We start from the raw sequence: 25,490 nt of genomic DNA on the forward strand, positions 1-25,490 counted from the left end.
TACACAAATTGCCATGGGTGATTTCAGAAAAGAGAGGTGGATGCAAGGACTAATTGCAGAGGAGTCCCTTGTGTCCCTGGCAGTGGAACCTACCCTGATTGGCAAGGTTTGTGGTCAAATGCACGCCCTTCTGGTCGTTGGAGGCAGGCCTTTGATTTCGGTGGTGACGCAATACCACACCCAGTGATGTTAAGGATGATGTAAGGTGTGATCTACCTGCCCCAGCGTCTCAGAGGGACTTTGAGGGAGGAAATACTGATCCCCTAACTCTGAAAGGCCATAAGCAGTTAGAGGAATTCCCAGGATGTTTTGAAGGAAATCAGTGAGAACCAGGGAGCCAACATTTGGGCACCATAATCCTTACTCTTGAGTAATTTAGGTTTCTAGACAGATGTATGGTTTTTAAAAAACGTTCCTTCTATGAGGAAGGGGCCACGCACTCTTGGCCATCTTCCTCCTTGTGGCAGCATCAATCCCTACGGCTTCTCCCTCGTGGCTCCCAGCTTCTTTCCAGATGCTAGCATGGGCTCACACTCCAAAGCAGCCCGTCAGAGCTCTCAGCCTGAGAAGACCTCCAAGCCTTCGGCAGGCACTTGAAGGGATTCAGACAAGTTGACTCAAGGAAAACACAAGATCATTTTCTGCACTGTAGATCAAATGCAAATAAGAGACAGAAGGCGCTAAGCCATAATCAAGCCATAGAAAACTTAAGCTGAGCAAAGCTTCCTTTTCTTCCTTTTAGAACCCTGGGTGCCCCCCCATCCCCCAACCCCTGCTGGACCATCCTCCTCCCTCCTCCAGGAGGACAGAGTTCTGAGCTGGCCACGGAGGAGTCGGTCCACGTGCCCATCAGGTACTCCCAGTCACCCGGAGAAGCAGCTGGTCCCCGTGCCAGGCTCCATTCCTGCAGCGGCTTGCTGTTTAGCTGAGTTACAGCAACGCAAATGGGTGGGGAAGCCACCCTCTTAAGACAAGTAAGACTAGAGCCGTGGGCTTCATGTAGCCATTTGCAAAATGCAATGATGGGGGCTTCAGCAGTTCCCTTACAGAAGACTCACATTTAGAATGAAGGAGCATGTGCGTTATTTACATCGTCTCGGCTTTACTCATTAAACTAAACCGGATTAAACTCCCATTTGCCCCCATCCCAGACATGTATTCCTATCTGATGAGACAGAGGGAGCTGGCCATGCTTTTTTCTCTCCAGGGCTTTCTTAATGACTTTCCCTTCCAGATAACAAGGTGATTCATCACCCCTTCTGCCCCTGAGTCCCTGCTCCAGTATCCTGGGTGCCGACTCAGAGCAGACAGCCAGCCCTGCTAGAGCTCCCAGGCTGACTTCATCCCTTTCTAGGCTGTGTCTTTGACCCTTTGCCGCCCACCACACGGGCAGGTGTTTGCAGAGGCCCCTAACTTCCTCGGCCGCCCCTTCCTAGCAACCAGAGGCTCTGGGCTGTGACGGGTGGGGGCTCTGGTGCTGGAAGACGGAGGGCCTCTCGGGACCTCATTCTATTTGATTAGAGAGCGTGGTTTCTGCCAATGGCGACTGTGTGCCTGCCATGCGGGAGGACTAAAGAGACAGAACGCAAGATGATGGCCAAAGTGGTCGCTGTACATTCTGATTAAGCACTGGGGATGCCGTGCCCGCCAGACAGTCTAAAAGGATGATTTCTTTATAAAGGGTGGAAAGCATGTCCTGGATACGAGACAAAGCAAACATTTAAGCACCAAACAATGAACCCACAGCTCTCAGGACGCCCCCAGGAGCCAGAGGGCCCTGAGCGAGGGGCTTCGGGGCCAGGTCAGGGAGCGAGACGAACTGCCCAAGGGTCTTGGAGGGATGGAGGCAGAAGTCCCGAGGCTGATCACCGAATACCAGGCTTTGTGGGTGGGTATGTTTGGAGCAAAAAAGAGAAAAGCATGTGTGTTTACAGTAGAAAACCTGTTCTGTGCGCTCTGAGGCAGGGAAGCTCCAGCAAGTGGCTTCTGTCACTGTGCAGCTAGCTTTAGCATGAGCACTGATTGGATTAAACACCTTTATAATTTCAGTTTAAAGTCAGAGTCATACATTATTTTTAAAGTCACTGAAGAAAGCCACGAGGCCAGGCCACACCCCGGCTCATGCCCTAACTAGGCTGCAGGACTGGAGAACGAGGTCCTGCACGTCCTCCGACCTTGCAGCTCTGGGCCCTGGGAAGCCCTGCTCAGTGGCTCTGATTCCATTTGTGTGGGGTGTGGACAGAAGGGGTGTTTTGCCAGAAGTTGCCCCAGGTGATTCCCAGATGTGGCCAGAGAGAGAGGGCCTGTGGCCCTCAAGGCGAGCGGAAGGGTGATTTTACTGGGGGCAATCTTGCAATAAAGTCAGAGGTCAGCCTACCTTGGCAAGGGAGTTCCCGATGGGAGTAAAGCCTGAGAGGATTCTGCGTCAGAACAGAAGCAGCCTCCCCGCGGCCGCCTGGAGCACTGGGGCACGTGGGAGGCCGGGTTGGTGAACCTGACTTTTGAGGCTTGAGGAGGACAGAGATATCACCACGTGTGGACTAGCACTGCCAAATGCAACTGTCCCCATGAGGAGGACTGGAGTGTGGGGGTCCAGCACGGGTACCTGGAACCACAGACCTTCCAGATCTCCACTGTGGCCGTGCTTGGAGCCGCCTTCCTGGACCAAACATGTGCGTAATTTCTCTCCCTGGAAATTAGCACACGGACTGCTGTGTGTTTTGTCTTCCTGCTCATTGCCTGCGTGCTCTCTGCTGGAGAAGCTGAAGGTCGGGATGGCAGTCAGCATTCAGCAGCAGGAGCAGAATCCGGGGCCTGAATAATTCATAGACTTAAACCAACCATTCCCCACTCCCGCCCCGCCCCACCCCGCCAAGCCAGTGGGTTTCTACAGGAAAGATTTACTCAGATGCAAAGTGTGCACATGCCATTTCCACCATGAAGCTTTCCCTCGTCCTCGCAGCTGCACACAAACTCTCAGTTCCTAAACACACCGGCTGTATTGCTCACCCGGTATCATAGTTTCTTGGGCACTTGCCTACAAAGGTCCCCAGGCCCATCACCCGAGGCTATGGAACAAGCAAGTTCACATTTGACAAATCCTGGCATCTCCAGCAGCTTTCTGTCTGAGGCCCTGTGGACAGCAGGCGTTCGCTAAGCATTCTTTGCACAGGCGAGTGAATAAATGGATGAATCACTTTAGCTGTTACAAAGGATCAAGAACAACAGAACTCAGAGCCCTCCTGAGACAGACACTGTTAAAATATACATAGGTAGCTTAGGTAACTCATTCTCAGACGGAGAAGTCAGGGCCTTGCGTCCCTCCCACTACGTGGTCTCTAAGAGGCTGCTGGCCCAGCTTGCGCAGGTGAGACCGCACCCCCAGCAGGCGCTCCCGCACCCACAAAGCCTTGCCAGGTTCTGTTGGGGCCCCGCTCCACCGATGGACGGCCCCTCAGCAGCGGCCCCAGCTCTGTGGTTTCCACACACAGCACCCCCACGTGGGCCTTCATTCAGAGACTCATTCTCCTGCCTGGGGACCGCCTCCCACCCTTCCTCTTACCTCTCGGCATCTTCTCAACCAACCCAGAACTTCGGACCAGAAGTCGGTGAATACGGGTATAAACACATTCTCTGCATAAAATCGGAAATGAGGAGCCCTGGGATGCGAGGCACAGACAGAGCCGATGCCTGCACCAGGTCTGAGCCACGAGGCAGGGGAGCCCGCAGGCAGCAGCTGCGCATGTGCCCACTTAGCATGCGCTGAGGAGCCAGAGGCTGGAGGTGTATTTCTAATCTTAGCCCAGCAGGTAACTTCAGCTCTAACCTATCCGTTTCCTGACCTCTAAATCGACACCGCCTCCAGCAGGCTGGTGTGTCTGGTTTCCACAGGCTTCTAGAAAAGGATGGTGACTCACCTGAGATGCTGAGTAGAAGAAAGTGCCATCAAACAGGAGGCTGTTCATTCTGATGACAGTGCTTATCATTACTCTGAGATTTCCCCCATGCCCCCAGGACTCACTAGTCCCTGGGGACCCTCGCCCTCCGGGGTATCCTGGAAGGCGGCCCAGATGCTCATGAGAATGAGGGGCCGCTCGGCACTACTGTGAGAGTTAAAGGGTGCTCCACGCTCCTCCTCGCAAATGCCAGTTTACCTTAGAAATGCCCCAAGCAGATGACAGATCACAATACACCCATGAGGAGGTGGCACTAAGGCATGGGGGCCTTGGGGACTCAGGAAGACGAGAAGGCAGCAGGAACAGTTCTCACAGAGGCAGAGCGAGCTCGTCGGCACCCGCCTGCCTCATGCCGACACCGGCGCAGTGGTGGACAGGGCAGCGGGCGAGGAGATGGGCGGGCCGGGCTCCCACCTGCTTTCAGCCCCACAGGCTCCCTGGGAGCTTCTCTAGCTGTTCCAGGAAGAATTACACTCTCCAGCCAGTCTGCTGGGCTGGGGTTAGCTAGAGGAATTCTTCCTTAATTAAGCAGACACACACTGAAGGTCTGCTCCGTGCAGGCAGCCCTGCGTCTGAGATCCGGCCATTCACCCAGCAGACAACTCTAATTTCGTGCTTAACACGGACCCTGGAGCCAGACTGGGTTCAACCCTGGCTCTTCCATGACCATGAAGTATGGCAAGGTATTTAACCTCCGGGTCTTGGTTTTCTCGCTTATAAAATGGGGATAATAATGGTACCCAGCTGCGAGGGTTACCGTGGGAATTCAATGAGTTAGTGCCTGTAGAGTTAAGAGCAGGGCCTGGGGCACAGCAAATGTGAGACACGTGTGTGTTATTATCACTGCCCTCATGGAACATGCAGACGATGGATGGGGACAAAGTAAAACGCATCATCACATGTTAGGTAGTAGTAAGTGCCAAGGGAACTCTAAAGCTGGAAGGGGACAGGAAGAGTACCCATGTGGTTGGGAAGGGGGTCTAATTTTGGATAAGGAAAGGCCTCCCTGAGAAGGGAGGGAGAGAGGGAGTCATGGTGTGTCTAGAGGGAGAGCATTCCAGGCAGAGGACACAGCATGTGCAAAAGCCCGGAGGTGGGAGTGTGCCTGGGAGGACAAGGGAGGAAGGCTGGAGTGGCTGGAGGGGACGACAGGAGGGGACAGAAGAAAGAAACGAGGTGGGAGAGTGGGCAGACAAGAGGCTCACCTGCCTACCAGGACTCCCCGCTAAAGCGGGCTGGCTGCCCTCCACCTCCCGCTCGCGACCCCGCCGGCAGGGATGGGAATGGCCCAGAGCGCAGACTGACCTGCTCCTGGTGCTGACAGCGGATCCGCAGCAGCTGCGCCCGGTGCTCCTCCTGGAGCCGGGCCATCTCCGCCTCGAACTGCAGCTGCAGCCGCTCCTCCAGGTCCTGCAGCTCGGCCCGCTGCTGCCAGCCCAGCCTCCGCACCTGGTCCTCACACCGCCGCTCCAGCTCCTCCTTCTCCTTCTGCAGCTTCTCGCACCGCGCGGTATTGAAGGCTGGGGGCGGGGAGAGAGCAACACTTTGGAAAGACGGGTTAGGAGGCCCCGAAAGCATCACACCTGAGCCTCTGCAACGCCCACGGGGACACCACCGAGGTGGGCGGACATGAGGACTAGGGCGAGAGCCCCTTCCTTTTGCAGAGCTTCAGTTTGTAAAGCGCTGTCCTGTCTACCGTGTGAGATCCGCACAACAGGCCCTGGATGTCGGGGTGAAAGCTGAGCCCTGGGGAGCTCTGGTGACAGGGCCCAGCTCGGAGGAAAGAACTCTGAAGGCAAATCTGGGCTTCCTGACCACAAGCCCTGCGCTCCTGCTGCTAGGTCAGGGTTTCTCCGAGGGGCCACAGACCACGGGCATCACAAACACTGGGTACTTGCTAAAAATGCACACTCCTAGGTGCTCCCCGGTGGATCAGAGCCCCTGGGACAGGAGCCTGGCACATAAACTTTTCACGAGGACCACAGTGACTCTTACGCCCACCGAGGCTTGAGACCTGGGCACGCCTGGAGGCTGGAGACAGGATGGGGGGGGGGGCACTGATTCTCTCCAGGCTGAAATGCAGGACAATCGCAGAGGGTGTGGGGGGTACATTTCAGGTGGTCAAGGCTTCACCAACACCGTCCCTTCCCACTGAAGGGAGGATGGGTAACCGGCCCGGCACAGTCCTGCTCTGCCTCCCCGGGAGGAGGCTGTGACGGCAGCTTCTGCCCTGCGCCTGTCCCACCTTCCCCCCTTAGTGTTCGCACCTCCCCGTGGGCTGCGGGCAGCAGAGGCCTGCTTTCCTTGTAAAATCTCTTCCACAATTGCAAACTGCTTCCAAGAAGGAGAAAACCTTCCCTGACGATCTACTATGTTTGGATCAAATGGAGGTGATACACCCGTGCACGGTGGTCGAGGTGCACATCCACGTCATTCATACGCCACAGAGGTGCTCTGTGCTGCCCGCTGGGGAGGCTGGTCACTCACTTTAAAACTGAGTGAGCAAGAACATGCACTGGTTAAGGACAACCTACACCCTAGGGGTGGTTGGTTATGATCAGGACCAGACAGCCAAGGTAGTTAGACAGCCTTCGAAATATCCTAATCAGAAGCCCTAAGGGGGCGGATACGTCAAGGGCTTCTTTGCCACATTCGCTCTAAAAGCGTTCCTTCATTAGCACAGGGGATGTTCAAAAACATTCTTTCCCTCGTGAAGTGAGTGATGAGTGGGCTGGATGTTGCAGAGGCATCTTGCCCTGGGTGAACAGTGTGTAAGAATCTGGTCTGCCCAGCAGCCTAACACGGTCCCCAACAGCCTTCTCGGTCCAGGGCTTCAACTGGCCCCGCGTCCCAAGATTGGGAGGGAGGATTCTGAGGCATAATCTGGGGAAGCTGTTAGGATTTTGATGTAATCAGGGTGTACCGAGGGAGGGGTGGTGGGCAAATGACCCCCACCCCAAACCATTTGAGAGTCACAGGCTGACCACTTTCCCATCGACCGCGAATTCCTTAGGGCATACTCCCTACAAACAAGGGCATTCTCCTACAGGATGATGATACAATCACCTACATCAGGAATCAACGCTGACCCAAAAGTGTCGTCCAGGGTTCAGATCCATCAGAGCTTCTCCAGTTGTACCACTGACGTTCTAACTAGAAAAAGGATCCCGTCCTGCACCACGAGCTGCATTTAGCTGCCCCGTCTCCTGAGTCTCCTTCAGCCTGGGACCCTTCCTCAGCCTTCCCCGGACTTTGGGACCTGGACACTTTTGAAGATGACCGGCCAGTCATTTTGTAGAATGTTTCTCAATTCAGTCTGTCTGAACTTTCCTCATTATTAGATTTAGGTCATGAATGTTTGGCAGGAAAATCACAGCCCTGGCCCCATGCTCTTCTCATCTGAAATATTCATCAGTTTGAATAATCTTTACACTGGAATTTCTTCTTTTTTAACTGTTTATGCAGGGAGTCAGGAAAATAATGCTTACGACAGATTGTCACGAGGTTGTACTGAAAATGACTGTGGTGTAGAGGTGGGAGTGCTACACATGCCAGGTGTCAAATATACTAGGAATACCCTTGAATAGATACGTTATTGTCACATCTTTTCAGCGAGGTAGACGTCAGGACGGATGGCTGGGCGAGCACCAGGCTTCCCAGCACAGGTAGGGAGACAGGGTTCTGCTCGCTCAGTAATACGTGAGACAGGAGGAGCAGATGAGGCTTTCTGGTCCCTGGAAGTGAGGTTAGGGTAGGGCACGGTCCCCACAGAAAGGACCTACCAGGAACGAAAGGCCAAAGCAGCTCAGGCCCGGAGGTAGCGGCGAGGGCTCGCCTGTTCCCAGGAGTCTGACCTACAGCTTTAACAGCTCCAGCTGCTCCCAAAGACCCTCCACCTTGGGGACAGTGTTAGGGATTTCACCAGGGACTTCAGCGAGTGAGAAAGTTGTCAGGGTCCACAGACTAGGGAAGAGGTGTGGCGATAAAGACAGGTTCGTTCTGGGGTGGCTGGGTTTTAATAGAATAGGACAAAAACCATGGGATGGCCATTAAAAAAACAGAGGTTGATGGTTTGAGAAAAAGTCAAAATTGAGGCAGAGGGGCGATCATCTCACCTATATATGGGGAGGACAGAGAGCCCTCTGCACAGACAAGAATGGGGCGCCACTAGGTAATGAGCCCCAGGGCAGGTTTCTGGGTGCACGGGGGGCAGGGGGGAGGTTCTCTGGACAGTGCTCTTGTTTCCCTAATTCAGGTGAAATAACGTCTTAGTGGTCTCTGCCCCAGGCATCTTGCCCACCCATTCCTTGGGATCAAAATAAAGCAGTGACAGCCACGTTTGTTTGTATTTAAAACAGGTCAATGAAGCAGTCCAGAGAGGAGGCACAGCCAGCCAAGAAACATGAGAACAGACGGTCAGCACCATTCATGACTCCAAACACGCAGATCAATGCAAGAGATGATTTTTCATCTCTAAGGTCAAGATGAAGTACTCAGATGCTAAAGCATAGGAGGAAACCGGCATTTCTCGGACTGACGGTGGGAGCGTAACTGACAGGCTGCTCCGGAGGGCACAGGTATCTTTCCGGATTTAAATGGCAGGGATGGGCGCACAAGAAGGGTGACATAGGAGGAGTCTGGGGTGATGAAAATGTTCTAAAACAGATTGTAGTGACGGTTGTCCAACACTGTAGATACACTCAAAACCACTGAATTGTACACTTTAAATGGATGAACTGTCTGGTATGCGATTATAGCTCAATAAAGTTTTTATGATATCTCAGGGAGGATAAATTTAGATATTTTTGTAGAAGGAAATTTCATATTTGGATTTTAAAACTCTGTATAACAATGGTGAAGATACACACTGGCAAACTAAAACTCCACCATCACAGTTTTACACACACACGCACACACACGGATGTATGTGGAGCCTAACAGAACCTAAGAACCATTCTTATTGTTTCTTAACTAGAGACAAAGCATATAAAACTCAAATGAAAATAGTAAAATATGCTTATCGTGTATTTTTCTTTAATAAGTACTATCTTGTATGGGAAAATGTATTTTTCATATATTAATATCTGTATCTTTAACTCCAGGGGACCAAAACAACAAACTGACTATAGACAGATTGCCTAGCTGGAATAAAACAGACAGGTAAAGAAATGAAACTAACAAATCGGTTCCACTGGAGAAAAAAATTAAATAACACATATCCTTTAACCAAACAATTTCACCAGGGCACCGAAAAAAATCTGATCGCGGATGACTACTACAGCACGATGTGCATTGGGGAAATAGTGGGGGGCTAGTTAAAAAAAAAGATGATTAAATTCAATATACACATAGGACAAATCCTATATACAATGGGAGATGGGGAACCAGTGAAAAATAAGGTAAATCTTTTGGTGCTCTTGTGGGATGATCTGTAATATATTGTTAAACAAACAAACAAAAAAGGCAAGATACAGACATAGCATGAATACGTAATTCCTTCTTGTAATGGAAATGTACCTGTATTTCTAACTCTCTGTCCTTCCCCCCTTGGAGACTGTATGCCCAGGTTACAGGACTCACTGTTCAGGGAACACCTGCAGTGATATGTATTTAATATCCTATTATTTGTTTGCATGTTTTATGAGTAAAAACATTTTAAAAATTACCACCACGATCAAGAAGACTGGGTTTGAAAAGGCCATGGTTGCCCGTGGTCAGAAAGGACAAGCCTCTTCCATCCTCCCTGCAATTTTACTTATGCTCGTGGCAGGATGGCTCATGGGCCCGGCGCTCTGTCCAGGGGCTCAGAGATGACTGGTTTCACCCTAGAGCTGCCCCGGACGGCACTGCTGCCTCACATGAACGAGGAGCCGTGGCGGCCTGGGCTTTGCCGTCAGTGAAGTAGCAGAGTGGCCGCACCTTCACAGGCAGCACCAGCCCCCCAGTCCCCGTCACCGCTGCGTACGAGAGGTGGCAACTCCTCCTCCGGTGACCCCGGGCTGCAGAAGACACCAGTTACCTGCAGCCGAGGCACCCGGGAAAGGGCTCCAATAGCGGAGTCCCTAAAAAATAAACTTTCTCTTGCCTCAAGTAAATCTTCAAAGACGTTTTCTATTTGGGCGTTTTGCAGACAGAGGTTGACGTCGGCTAATGTAGTAGCATCAGACAACACCTGGAGTCTTGCTTTCATCCATTCTTTCTTTTTCTTCATGAGAAAACATTTGGTCCTTTCTAGCGTGAGAGGCGAACACCACAATAATAAATCCCTCGAGTCTCTAGGAAGCTGAGAAAATAATTTCTAAAACAAAAGAATTATGAATGGCTAAGAGCACGATAACATTCCTAATTCAGAAGCATGAGTATGAAAAGCAAAAATAGACTCAGAGTCTATTGCACAGTTTTAAATAACTAAATATGTATGTAGGTATGAATATATATATATATACACACACACACACACATATATATATAGCATGTGTGTGTACACAGTACACACCTAACCCAACGCAGTTCATAAATCAAATGAAAGGGAGAAAACTCAGTGAGGAAGATCAATTTTCTTTAAACAATTGCCCAAGCGTCCCTTGAATAATTACAACTCATTACTAGTTTACCAGAGAGGAAGCAGGGACTGGCAATTACAGCCCGAGACTTGAATTGAAGACAAGTGTCTGGGTCTAAAGCTCATGATGGAGCGTAAGGAATGACACCACACAGCCTTTTCCACCACAGGAAGTGCTTCAGGTACGACAATCACAAAACAAGTCATCTAAGTATGAAGAAACGGCACCGTATATAAACAAGTGGTACTACAGCAACAGTCACTGTTCTGGGCTGAGTTGTGCGTCCCCAGAGCTCACACGCTGAGGTGCACACCCCCAGTGCCTCAGAACGTGAGCACGCGTGGAGACAGGATTTATAGAGGTAAGGAAGTTACATGAGGCCTTCAGGGCCAGCTCCAGTCCAGCATCACTGGAGTCCTCAGGACACAGACACCTGTGGAGGGAAGATGTGAGGACACAGGGAGGAGGTGGTCGTCTGTAAGCAGAGGGAAGGGACCTCAGGAGAGACAGCCCTGCTGGCATCTTGACCTTGGGCTTCTGGCCTCCAGGATGGTGAGGAAATACATTCCTGCTTTTGAAGCCCCCAGCCTGCAGCACTTCGTTATGGCGGCCGTGGCAAACTGACACAGTCAGCATCGTTACACATTGACAGGGGGGCGCCCAGTCAGACCAAAGATTAAGCTGTTTCTTGGAGAGATGGGGAGTAACTGGAAAGATAAACTAACTTTCAAGGAAACAAGCGTAATTTTAAAATTACCCATAATCTCACTACAGAAAGAAAATGAAACTTTCAATGGCATAAACCTTTCACAGCGTTGCAGTGGTGTGAATTCTTAACATTCTGTGAGGAATTTTCCATGTCTTCCTGGTTAATATTTTTATGGCTACCTTTTATTTTCATGCTGATGCACCATAATTTATATGCCTTTATTGTCGGATATTTGGTTAGGGATATATATATTTTTTTTAATATATATATATATTTTTAATATATATATAAATCAGCATAAATTCCTAGGAGTGGAATTAGAGGGGCTAAAGATTATGAGCATCTTTGTGAAGTGTTTTTGTTTTTTGTGGTGTTTCCTGATGGCAAAGGTCCTGTAACAGATCAGCGCCCACCAGGGGGCGCTATGATGTCTGGAAATGCCCTCTGGCGGCCAAGGGCTCCGTCCACACTTGTCAGACCACAGGGAACCGCAGGAGGCCACAGGGTCAGTCGGTGAAACGCGCTGCCTGGGATCCTGGCCACACTGCCCTGTGCAGCCCTGTTCTCCTCCTCTTTCCTTAGGAGTTTCTTTTTGATGAAAACGTCAAGAAGAGAGAAAGGAGAGGCTGAAATGGAGAAGGTGAGGTTCACAGACTAGGACTGTAAGGAGTGTGAAAGGGCCAGTGGGTCTCCTGGCATCTCCGCGGGTCCCTGCGGCATCTCCAACGCCGGGGACTAAACGGCGGTCACCGTAAAAACAAGAGCTTGCGTTTCTACAGCGCTTCCTGGATGCCGTCCACCTGGCACACCCTGCCCTCCCCGCCCCCCAGACAAGTGTCCAGCAGCCGGTGGCGGCTGAGGAAGGGTAGCTCGCTGCCCCGAGCCGCCGCGGGGGCGGTGAGGCCCTAGAGGGCGGGGCGTCCCCTCTCCGCCGCCGCTCAGGTGCGCCTTCGGTAGCTCAGAGGCAAGGGGAGGCTTTGGCATACCAGCCTTCGAGCACTCCCTGTGTCGAATCGCAGCCACCCCTTGACCTGTCTGTCTCCCTCCCGAGTGGGCAGGGACTGCATCACAGCCACTTCTGAATCTGTGCTCAGGTAGGCAGGCAACAGACAGCAGTTGAATTTACTGAGCACCTGCTACGTGCCACAGCCCAGTCCCGTGATGAGCAAGACACGCTGTCGAGAGGACAAACAAAGACAAGGACAAATGTTTCCAATAGCAAAATGTTAGGTAGTGAAAACCTGTGATAACTGCAGGGAAAAAGTGAAGTAAGGGCAGTGCGAGGGGAGGGCTGGGGCCAGGTGCAGGGTACCTCGGCGCCGGTGGACGCGGAGGGCGCTCTGGGAAAACACCAGCCGGGTTCCAGACGGAAGGACTGCATGAGCAAAGGCCCTGGGGGGGAGACTCGGCACACTTAAGGAACAGGAAGACAACAGGGATGGAGGGTCCATAAGGGAGACAGTGGAGGAGGCGAAAATCGAGAGAGGGAGAGTCAGATGACGCAGGGCCAGTGGTCCCTGGAGAGGAGCGAGGGTTGCACTCGGGGGCCTGGAAAGCCCCCGACAGTCTTACACAGGGAGAACACAGGGGCCCCCTGGTGGCTGCATAGGGAATAGACAGACAAAGGCGAGGACGTTTCTGAGGTCCAGGCAGATACAACAGTGCCTGGGCCCAAGGCTGCAGCCTGGTGGAGGCCGGATGGATGTGCGATGCACTGGGGAGGCAAAGACACCTGCACGTGCTCCTGGACTGGACCGGGGAGGTGAAGGAAAGACAGGAATCGAGGCTGACTCAGGATATTGGTCTGAGCAACTGGAGATGGCGGTGCTGTTTAAGGAAAAGTGAACATTGGCGGAAGAGACCCACTGGGAGGAAAAGCACACATTAGGCACCACATAAATCTCTACTGAACTAACAGCTGAATTCTGGTACTTATCAGGGCCCACAGCTCACAGACGTTACTGTGGCATTCGCCTCTGGTCCACGGTACTCAGGAAGGACCTTTCTGGGAGTTGCCAATTAGTGCGAAAAATGTGAAATTCAGGACCGCTGGATTTTTGACAAGCTTTGTGACACTTTAATGATAATATGCCACTTCACACGGGGCACATGCTGTGGTCAATTTTATAAAAGCACTGAAGTCTTAAATGCATGAGATCTCAGGACAGAGCTCCCCCAGTGAAGCGGGGGCAGACTGACAGCCGGGTCTCCCTCCCCACAGGCGTGTGAATGGTTTGTTGAAGGACACCAGGGACGTGGCAGTAGTCAGAGGAAGGGCATTTTCAAGCTGCCGGGTATTTCAAATGCCCCGTAACAGATACAGACACAGGCTTCTTATCAAGGTGATGTCCTACAGTGCACTCACCTTTTATTTACCTGTGGACCAAACTGGTCCCCAAACTGGATGGCTATGTATGGGAGCCTCAAGGTTCCCAAACACGTGTCATGAAGTGCCCCATCCACGTCCCACCCCTTACACTTAAAGTTCGATACAGCGTAATATTAAATAACTTCCTGCACACTGGATCCGGAATGTCAGAGCTTCCAGAGAACAGATTAGAAGGGGGGTGGGGGGGGAGGGAAAGCCCAGGACGGAAGTGGTCAGGTGACACCTGGAAGGGGCAGGAGACGCAGTAAAGAGCAGCCCTGGCCTCTGGGCCAGCCTCCGTCCTAGGCTCTACTGACACCAGCTGTGGGAGTTCTGGCAGCTCACTCAACCTCTCTGGGTCTCAACATTCTCAAGGGTAAAATGAGGAGCCTGGGCACTGTGATGGGCTGAAATGTACTCCCCCTAAAGCCAGATGCTGACGCCCCATCCCCAGCACCTCAGCGTGTAACCGCAGTGAGGGATGGGGTCTTGGAAGCGGTGATTAAGTTAAAATGAGGCCATTAGGGTGGGGCCCGGATCCAATATGATTGGTGTCCCTATAAGAAAAGGCAGAGCCACCAGGGATGTGTCAGGGGCCACATGAAGACACAGGGAGAAAACATCCCCCTGCAGGCCCAGGAGAGAGGGCCGCAGGAGAAACCAGCTCTGCCAGCGCCCTGACCTGGACTTCGGCCTCCAGAAACATGAGCTCCTGCTGTTCAAGCACCACGTCTGCAGGATTCTGTCGCGGCAGCCCGAGCGACCAGCAGAGGCGCTGTGAACGTTAAGCCCCCTCTGTCCCGGCACGCTAGGACTCAGTAATTCGGTGGGTGTTGTAATGGTGACCAAGAGTTATCAAGGGGAGTTTTTTTTTTTAATATCTTTTTTTTTTAAGTGGAGGTACTGGGGACTGCACCCAGACCTTGGGCATGCTAAGCACGTGCTCTACCACTGAGCTACACCCTCTGGGAGTTTTGGATTTGCAGATACTACCTACTCTATATGAAACAGATAAACAACAAGGCAATAAGGTCCTACTGCACAGCGCAGGGAACTGTATTCAATACCTTGTAATAACTTACAATGAAAAATAATATGAAAAGGAATATATATATGTATTACTGAATCACTGTGCTGTACACCAGAAATTAATACCACGTTGTAAACTGATACTTCAAAAAAATAAATCAAATCAATATTTGCTGGATCTGTTTAAAAAAGAAAGAGTTTATATTTGTCCACTGTCATCTCTTGAAGACAACAGCAAAGGCTGTACCATTTTTATTATGATCTCCTTCCAAAATGGATCCCTAAAGAAAGAAGCTTCATCTGCAGAGAAAATTTGCTTTTGTAGAATGACTCACTGCCGGGCAACAGGAGACACTCTTAGTAATAACAATGCTGGCCATTTCTATGTGTCATCCTTAATGAAATTCTTTAACACACAGTATTAACTTGTTCAGTCTTCACAGCACATTTCAAAGCTGGGTAAAGCCAGAAGTTTTGCTCTGATTTTATAGAAGAGGAAATGGAGGCTCAGAGGCGTTAAGTCACTTGTCCAAGGCCACACAGCAAGAACTCTCTGGAGGAAGCTGGGGTTCCCAGCGGGTGTTCTGAATCTTAGGAGTGCTCCTTCCTTCAAATAATAATTCAACTGCTATTCTGCCTTATGTTTTGGAAGAATGGAGATAAAGAAATATAAGGAGAAACAGATACAAAAATCTCAATTAGTTTCAGGTGCTTATTCGAGTAATAAAGAATTTGTGCTATTTTTAACGCGTTTCTTAGGATAAAGGATGAGCCTTTTAGCAAATGGGTAATGATGGCTCCTGTCTGTGAATGTAACTGCGATGCTCAGAAGTAACCTTCTTGGTATGAGAGGAGAAAAATGCAACAATGATTTCTGGGGGCAAAGGAGGGGAGAGGAAATAGATTTGAGAGGATGGTTATAATGATGAGTTTAGGAAAGAGAAACAAATGCAGTCTGCATGAGAACTAATAACACTACTGCCCATGATCGGGACATAGCTTTCTGCGGAGATGGTTCTGCAGAGCGCCTGCGTCCCCCTTTCCCCGGGGCTAATCTGGGCTCCGCTAACACCCCATGGGGGCCGGCTTTGAGCAGGTCAGAGTGGGTCCATTTGGTTGCAGTGAGCATTTATTGCTTTTAATTTTTTTTCCTCCTGTGCAAAATGGCATGGAGAAGCTGAGCCTCTAATGTTATCTCACATTAATATTCATTCCATAAATTGTACAGTGAACACCACCTCCAGGTTGAACATCCCTTTTGAAGGAGTTTTTTATGACTTCCCCAAAGATGTATGAACTTCTGCCTAAGCTGAGACTCTGGACCCATCTTCCCTGTAGCATGCTCTCTACAGAGGAAGCAGTGACCTCCTGTGCCCCAGTCCCATCCCCCGTATTGGCTCTTGGTGGGGACAGAGGCCGAGGGGCTGCTAGAGAATACATTTTAATCCATGTGACAGTGGCAGGCTTGAGTACTGTCATTCCCTCCTTCAGGATGGCAGACACACGCCGGGCCTGGCTATCCCGTGCTCTCCACAGGGTTTGCGGCATTTTCTCTGAAGGTTTCTCAGATTTATAATGAGTCTTCATTTGTTGTCCAAGGGTTTATTGCTTTTAATTTTGCATAGGAATGAAGGATTAATGTTTGAAAATTAGTAGAATCTAATTTTTTAAGAGGTGTGCATTTCCCCATTAACTCCTCCCAGCCTCTTGGCCATGACTTCCAAATATATCAGATCCACTTCCAGGAACAAAATGGACCACCTCGAATTGTTGCTACCTACCAACTTTAGGCATAAACAGAGAAGTTAAGTTTTCGGCGATTTATAATAGCTCAAGAGTGTGTTTATGATGAGCAGAAATATTTGTCTATTATCCTGGCTACACCCTGTGTCGTGTTCAGGGCTGTTGAAACAGGCAGCTGGGCCCCCCCGCCCCCAGAATGTCTGCGTTTCTAACAAGTTCCCAGGTGATGCAGATGCTGTTGGTCCAGGGACCTCCCACTGGGAGCCACGCCCACAAAGACAGTGCTTCTTCAACTTTAATACAAATTATCTGAGGCTCTTGCTAAAATGTGCTCAGTGCAGGACTCAGGCCCCAGAGCCATCCTCCCTGGTGTGCAGAAGACCCGCAGCCTTCATTACCCGGGTCAGGTAGACGGCTCAGCACAGAGCAGAGGGCGGATGTGTCCATCCTTGACGATGGGCCCTGACCGTTGCTGCGCCTGGAGCCATCTGCCTGTCTGAATTCTAGGTCTGCCTGTTCCCTCCGTCCTGACGTGAGCTCCCAGCTGGCCCTGAGTCTCTACAGTCCCCAAAGTCACCCCCAGGCCAGCAGCAGTGCTGGAAAGCAGGACGAGTTGCAGATTCTTGGGCCCCATCCCTTCCTACTGCATCAGAAACTCTGGGGCTTGGTGGGGGTTGGGAGAGCTTTGTGTTTCCTCAGGCCCTCTCTATGGAAGAGTGAGGATGCTGCCCTTAGCACATTCCCACCCCAGGGCCTTTGCACGTGCAATTTTCTCCGTGTGGAACCCAGTATTTCCAGCTCCCTCACCAGACTCCTAGCTTGCCCTTTTTGGGTCTGGATCTCAGCCCCAGAAGCTCCTCCTCCAAGCTCGAGACCAGTGCCCCCTTGTCAGAGGTCCAGGCTTCAGCTCCGCCAAGTGCCTCTCCAAGCGTCTATGTTTTAATCATGCCAGCCGCTTCCTGAGTACCCCAGCTGCTTCCTGCGGCTGCTACCTCCACGGTGCCTCGGGGTCCTTGTTTTGCCTTTTCAGTGGCCTAGCTGACAACTCTTTGCATTAAATGATCACTGGTTAAAATAACTGGTGTGGTGTCTGCCTGCTGGCAGTGCCCTGACTGCCAGTCTGGTGAACTCAGGGATCTGTTCTCCACGCCTACAAACCCGGCCAAGTGCAAACTGGCCTGCTCCCTCCCAAGTGAACAGCAAGGGAAATGTCATTCCAACTGATCTCAGGTGAATGTATTTTGATGTGTGCTTGGTCCATCTGTATATAGGGTGTGTGTGTGTGTGACCGTGTGTATCCTGGGAGTTGCTGCCTGAGAGTAAGTGACTTATTATCGCAAATAAACCCTATCTTCAGTTTCTTGTAATAACATCTTCTGGAAAAGAATCTAAAAAAAAATGTATGTATGCATATAACGGAATCACTCTGATGTACACCTGAAACTAACACTGTAAAACAACTAAACTGCAATAAAAAATAGAATTTAAAAAACCCTTTAAAATGCCCCCCAAGAAGATGCCTGATTTAGAAAATCACTGAAGAAAAGAGAAATCTTACAGAAGAGAATAATCCTGCAGAAAAGCAGGAAATGCTTTTGCCATTTTTTTTCCAGTTGCTGACTTGAAGGAAAGGCCATGGAATTACATTAAGTATCGGAATGTTTTTGTAAACATGTTTTTAATAAGAAAAAATCAGTTGGTCCCCTAAGCTGACCAAGTAAATGCTAACTAAATGTCAGGACGGAGCCCCAGTCTTTCAGCCTTTCCCCAGGCACAGTGTCTCTGTCTGGCCGCTTCTGGCCACTCTCCTACCCAAGTCCTTCACAGCTCCCATCACTGGACAGAAAAAGCGCTTCATGGACTCACCACTGCTGGGAGTAATTAGAGAAGAAGAAACAGGGTTTGGGGATGGGAGAGGGAGAGAAAGTGGATGGCAGAGCTTTTGCATCGAAGCTCTGATGGGAAGAACGCACTGAAGCAAAGTGAACTTGGACCTAAATGCTGACTGCAGAGCCTGGCAGGTGGGGGCTAAACCGACAGCAAAATCGCTGCCAGCACCGAATGTTGGCAAGGACATGGAGGAACTGGAACCCTCGCACCTTGCTGGGGATGGTGCAAAATGGTGCAGCCGTTTCCAGAACTGTTAGGCAGTCTCTCCTAAAGTTAAGCTCGCATCTGTCCTATGACTCAGTAACTTCTCACGTAGGAGTTTAACTGACAGAAATGAAAATATCTCTGTCCACAAAAATACTTGTGCAAGGACATTCATAACAGCCTTATTTTTAACAGCAAAATGTGACAGCAAAACAACTCAAATGTCCATTAGTGGAAGAATGGCTCATTCATTTTGGTATTCCCGGGCCAATGGAACATTACTCAACAATACAAAGGTATATATATACAGTAGAATACTACTCAACCATAAAAAAGAATAAAATAATGCCATTTGCAGCAACATGGAGATCTTCACACAAGTGAAGTAAGCCAGAAAGAGAAAGAAAAATACCATATATCACTCATATGTGGAATCTTAAAAAAGAGACACAAATGAACTTATTTATAAAACAGAAACAGACTCACAGACATAGTAAAGTAAACTCATGGTTAACAGGGCGGAAAGGGGATGGGAAGGGATAAATTGGGAGTTCGAGAGCTGCAGATACTAACTACTAAATATAAAACAGATGAACAACAAAATTTTTCTGTACAGCACAGAGAACTATATTCAGTATCTTGTAGTCACCAATAACGGAAAAGAATATGAAAACAAATGTATATGTATGACTGAAACATTACGCTGCGCACCAGAAATGGACATATTGTAAACTGACTATACTTCAATAAATGAATGGATATTAATTTAAAAAAAACAATAAAAAGATACAAACTACTGATAGACTCCGCAACGTGGATGAATCTCATGGGGGGGCGAAAGCATCCACACACAAAAGACTATACGTTGTCTGATCGCATCTGTATGGAATCCAAGGCCAAAATACTCACGTACGACGACGGAAATAAGAAAACGGCTGCTTCAGAGGCGGGGAGTGAGGTGGGCCTGACTGGAAAGAGGCCTGGAGAACTTTCTGGAATGACGTAAATGTGTCATGTCTTGGGTGGTGATTATGTGGAGGTATTCACAGAACTGAACACTTAAAAATTAGTCAGCTTTTATCTTTATCCACACATTTACCACTTTGATAGTCTTAATTCTTCCCTGTGACTCCAAGTTTCTATCATTTTTTTAAAGGATGTTTTCTCTGGATATTGAATTCTTTTTTCTTTAATCATTTAGTCACTTAGAAAATGAAATTCCACTGCCTCTGTCTGTTTCTGATGAGGGTAACTGTCACATCCTTGTCCTCTGTACGTGACATGTGTCTTTGTCTGTTTGCTTTCAATACCTCCTATCTTTGGTTTTCATGAGTTTGACTACGACATCTTAGGTGCGATTTGTGTATTTGTGTTTATCCTGTTTGGGGTTCACTGCTTCTTGGGTCTGTAGGCTGCTCTTTAAAAACCAAATTCAAGATGTCTTTGCCCATCATTTTTTCTAAATTTCCCCCCAACGTCTCTCTTCTCCTTCAGGCAGTCCAATGACGCATCTGTTAGGCTGCCTGTTCCACAGGCCCCTGACTCTCTGCTCATTTTCTTTTAATCTTTTCTTTCTCTCTGTTCTCCAGACTGGATGATATCTGCTGATTGTCTTCAATGCACTGGCCCCTTTCTTGTGCGGTCTCCAACGTGCTTTAAAGCCCGTCCGGTGACTTTTTCATTTCAGAGATTTGACTCTGGGGCTCGAACATCTCCATTTGGTTCTTTTGTAGTTTTCATTTCTCTGTTGTGCGTCCCCACCTGGTTACTCAGTCTGTTCCTCTTTTTCCAGAGATGCTTGAACATGTTTAAAATAACTTTTAAAATTTCTTATCTGCTAGTTGCAACAACTGGGTTATTTTAACACGCATATCTAGTGACTACTTTTTATTAACTGGCTTATTTCAATACCCATTTCTACTGACTATGTTTTTCCCTGATTATGGGTCCTGCTTTCTGTGAGTCTAATTTTTGAAAATCTACATTCAACATTGTGGATGAGACACCATAGGGAGTGTGTGTTACCCTGTCTTCCTTTAACAGGTGTTGAGTTTTCTTGGCTGGCAGGTCAGTTACCAGATGCCTTTGACCTGCCCGGACTTGGTTTTATTCTTTGTCAGGTGGGTCCACTTCTGTTTGTCCTAGAGAGACCCTTACTCCTAGAGCCCGGCCTTCCTCAGGTCCTGACTGATTGCTCGAGGTGCTCAGGGAGCTGGCTGCACCCCGCTGGCTGGAGTTCCAACATCTCCCCACACTGCACACCCTGGGGCCTCCATCCAGCTCAGGCCTGCGGCAGCTGCCCTCAGCCGGGTCTCCCAGGGCATAGGCAGCCTAGGCTTCACCTAGGAGCACTGGGGACCCCCTGTGCAAATTCCCGGGGGCCCCCTCTGCCCAGCTTACTTCTCCCCAGTGCTCGGCCCTACAATTTCTAGCCGCTTTCATCACCTGGAACTCTGGTATCTGCTTCTTCAGCCCAGCAAGACGTTGGTCACGGCCTGGAGCACCTGTCCGTGCTGTGGTCTGGTAAGTGACCCCCGGCAGAAAGCTGGGACTAACAGGGGACTCAGTGGGATCCCTTTTTCAAGGACCACAGACCTGTGGTGTCTGTTGCTTACAGACAGCTGCCTCATAGATTTTGTCTGACAGCTGAGAACGGTGGGATGGGAAGCCCAGAACCAGCTACTGTGTGGTACGGCTGGAGGCAGGGCGTGCGCGGGTAGTCGGCAGAAGCTCCCAGGCCATGCTACCGGGTTTCCATCTCCTCCCACGGGGGTCCCTGGCTAAGAAAAGAGAGAGTTGTGCAGACGGCTGCCCGGGGCGCTCTCAACAAAGACGCCATTCTGATCCAGGGCACAGGATTGATTCTGGTCCACTAAGCAGTCTTCTGGTTATGATTTTAGCTTTGTAGGTAGCTCTGCCTATAAGCAGACATAATTTCTCATTGTGAAGTGAAAATTAATAAGTTGGTATTTTTGTTTTCTACATCAGGATCTAGTAAACTTAGTTAAAAGGTGTCTCCTTGAAAGTCAGAGCCATTCTTGGTGCATGAACAACGCCCGCACTTAGCTGCCAGCCTGGTCTCTCCATCGGAACGATCACTCTGATGAGCTAAATTTTGACCAAATTCTTTATCAGTACCTTTTTTTTTTTTTTTAAAGAGTTGTGTTAAGAAGTCCTGAGGTCATGATCAGATTCATTATTACTCAAACCTAGTAAATCTTTATAGGGTTACTTGCAATGCAGAGTTAGCTTAGTTATCAACTTCTTTTTTTTCATTTGGTCCTTTTTTTTTTTTTTTAATGGAGGTACTGGGGATTGAACCTCGGACCTCGTGCGTGCTAAGCACACACTCTTGTCACTGAGCTATACCCCTCCCTCAAGTTATCATCTTCTTTAACCAGAATTAACTTTCCAAAGATGAAACATTTGGCTGAAAAACTGCAATTATGATCAAAAAGAGTGCTCTGAATATAACTTTGCAACTTACATATTACTTTGTTCTAATAAACTGTCAAATTAAGCCAACAGACTGGCAGTACTTGAATCTCCCCCTGGTGGTATATGTGGTTGCTTGAATACATGAGAATAATTTCATAATGCCATTAGACAAGAAAAAACAAGTGTTTAAAAAAAATCTATGAAAACAGAATCACTGGAGTCTAACATCCCAAACACTGTCCTGCTTTATATGCAAGTAATTTAAAGAGTTTCAATAGACGGACCCACCTGCCCTATTCCTCTGGCTTAGGGGTCACCTCATGGAAAGCCCACCTCTCTTCACTCTTCTTCCCATTTCCCAAAGGAGAGATTAAGTCCATGATGTCATTACCACTGTTTCTGTAATTGATCAAGTGTATGGAAGGATCACTTCTTCACTGACTTCTCCATTTCCTTTAAGCTCAGCTGTTTTACCCCTAAAAGCCTTCGCTGGACCTCTAAGTGGGTTACAAATCCTCCGCTGAGCTCCCAGACCTTCAGCACCTTGCTCTGGACGCTGGGTTTTAACTACCTGCTCTGCCTCTGTCTCTCCAGTACACGGGTGTCCCCCGAGGCCAGAGACCATGTTGCAGCTGTCTTTCACACTAACAAGTGTGTCTCCTGGGTTCAATCGAGTTTATAAAATGAAGCAATGAATGGTTCACATTCCATGTGATCAGCCCTGGGCTGGGGCTGGAGATACAAAGAAAAAGAAGGGATTCACATGCATGGGAAACTCACAAGTGGGAGGTGATTCTATCTGCATAATTTGGATGTGACTGTCTGTCATTTAAAACATTATGTTTTGTAAGATGCTCTTCAGCAATTTTCAGGTTAAATCAATACAGCACATCGTGTCTTTCTCTTGCTTTTTCTTATCTTCCCTCAGACACCAACTGAGATCTTACAACACGAAGGCAGCATGCGCTGGTCATGGTGGAACGAGATAAGGACCAGCTCCGTTATTCTTTACAGTTCTGTGATTTGGGGTTTGCTTTCGCTCTCTATCGCCATGATTTATTCACCGGCAAGATGGTGGCGGTATTATCTACCTTACTGTCTGTCTCCTAGGGTTCTTGTCAGACTCAAAAGGAACAATGTGTGAAAGAGCTTTGTAAACCGGACACCACTATAAACATCCGACTTATGAAGTCCCAATTTTACGGAGGCAGCTGACTCCAAGTTTCAAGAAATTGCTTGTCCTCAGGAGAGTTCACGGGCAGCCCCTGGTATCCTGTTTTAGTCCGTCAATTCAGGTTAAGAATTACACTCACAGATTTAAAAATACTAACATTAGCATATAGCAGAAGGAATTATCTTTACACACAAAGGAGTAAATATGTTAGAGGATCACCAGACATCTTCATATAAAATATCTAGAAGGTATGTGTATGTATATATATATACTTCAAAGAATTTTATAAATATCAAAAATGTGTTGCTGCCAACTGGAATAAATCATTGTCTCAAGGAATGTCGCAGTTTTGTGGAACTGTACCCAATGGTGTGTTTTCCATGGCAACCAAACCCAGTCTCTGGTACATTTAAGGGAGTCTGTGGTTTTGATATGACTGTGAATGGGTAAGCACCTGTTTGAGATAGAAACTAAAATGACTTTAGGAAATTACATTTACTGGAATAAAATCTCATCTTGGCAGCTGACGTCACTGGCTTGAATTCTTCCCAGCTTGGAACATCATTTTTCTACAGGAGGGGCAGGTATATCCCGGACCCACGCATGCTGAGGCAACACATCTCAGGTTCTATCGTCAAGCTCAAACTTCTGACAGCAGCTAAACCCACCAGCTCACACCTTCTTCTAAGTAACGCTACCTGCCTCCCCACCACAGAGCCTAGAACGGTACCTACCACAAAGTAGTTGAGAAAAATTAAATGAGAAGATTCAACTCGATCAGAGAGAATTTGACATCCCACAGATTTTGTGTTTTTATTTTCATTCAATTCAACATAAATTTCTAATCTACCGTGTGGTTTTCTCCTTGACCCACGTGTTGGTTGTCATGTTTAATTTCCCAGTGTTTGGAGTGCCCCACGTATCTTCACGTCACTGATTCACAGTCTAATTCTGCTACAGTCTAAAACGTTTTGTATGATTTCAGTTCTTTTGCATTTGCTGAGGTTTGTCTTAGGGCTCAGCATGGGGTCCATGTCAGTCAACACCCCACGTGCATTTGAGAAGGATGTCCATTCTGCTTGGTAGATGGAATGTTCTATTAACGTCAGTTAGGTCAAGCTGGTTGATACAGCTGTTTCGGTCTTTTAAATCCCAACTGATTTTCTGTCTGTTTGTTTTCTCAGTAGAGAGAAAATCCTGGAGTCTCCAGCCATAATCGTGGATTTGTCTATTCCTCCTTTCCTATGATTTGAAGCTCTACTTTCAGGCACACAGATATTTAGTATTGTTATGCATTTTTGGTGAACTGAGTCCTTGATCGTTATGTGATGGTCATCTTCATCCTTGGTAACAGTATTGAAGTTTGCTTTGTGTGACACTAACATGGACACCCCCATTTTGTTTTGATTGGTGTTAGTACAGTATATCTTTCTTTTATCCTTTTACTTTTAAATATCTATATTTTTATATTTGAAGTGGATTTCTTTTAGGCAGCACACAGCAGCATCTTGCCTTCTTACCTAATTTGGCAAACTGTCTTTTAATCGGTGTGCTTAGAAGGGATAATTTTATAAATCAGAAAAAAATGCATTGTTTGGGATCCCAAGATTAGTTATTTTTTTCCTGAGGTATCTTCTTGGTTTTTGCATTTTAACTCAGCTTTTTAAAGCTGTGAGAGGAAGGAAGACAGAAGAGTCTAATGTGAAGCGTAAGGGAATTAGCATATACCGCACCCGCCCTGTTCAGCCAAACGTTCTGCCAGACCCTCTGCTCTCATTCACCTCGTGTGACAGGACTGTTCTGCCGATGCAGGCACGTGAGACCCCACTTCCTCCACAGAAATAAAATATCCGGGCATCACCAAGAAAAAAGAGCACGTTCCCGAGTCCCCCTCATGACTAGGTTTGCCCTGTGACTTAGTTCTGGCCGAGACATAAGGTGAAGTATAGCTCCTGGAAACTTCCCTCCAAGGGGAGCCAACCCACCATCTCTGCTTCTTGGTTCATTCCTTCCTCCTTCCTGTGACCTGGGCCACAGAGAAGCACCATGGCCTCGGGGGAGGGGGAACAGGGCGCTGCAGGAAGGCGGGGCCCCCAGTGGACTCTGTGGAACAGAACCACACCTGCCTCTAAGTTCTTACCTCGTGACTTTTACATAAGAGAGGAATAAAAATCTCCCTCGATTAAGCTACCATTGTTTAGGGAGTTTGTTATCTGTTCCTGAATCAATCCAAACGGATGTGCTTAGAATGAATCAACATAACACTGCTCTATAATTATAGTCTAATCTGTATTTGGACAGATCTGTACTAGCATCTATTAAGATTTTGTGTGGAAGTCACATAGAACTGGCAGGAAAAGCTATTTTATTTTATCTGATTTTTCCACCTACTAAATTAAAAATTATAAAAAAAAAA

The 25,490-nt window shown here is 48.4% G+C and overlaps 1 protein-coding gene across 2 annotated transcripts in view; it reads right to left on the reverse strand.

Moving 5' to 3' along the window:
• Positions 1-25,490, reverse strand: part of MTUS2 (microtubule associated scaffold protein 2) — a 405,965-nt gene that overhangs the window by 29,010 nt on the left and 351,465 nt on the right. For both annotated transcript variants that reach the window (XM_064493235.1, XM_064493236.1), the window contains one exon: positions 5,262-5,476. In XM_064493235.1, coding sequence (XP_064349305.1) covers positions 5,262-5,476 — 215 coding nt within the window. The remainder of the gene's footprint in view (positions 1-5,261; positions 5,477-25,490) is intronic.

This window comes from Camelus dromedarius, chromosome 13, assembly GCF_036321535.1.
Source record: "Camelus dromedarius isolate mCamDro1 chromosome 13, mCamDro1.pat, whole genome shotgun sequence".
NCBI lineage: Eukaryota > Metazoa > Chordata > Mammalia > Artiodactyla > Camelidae > Camelus > Camelus dromedarius.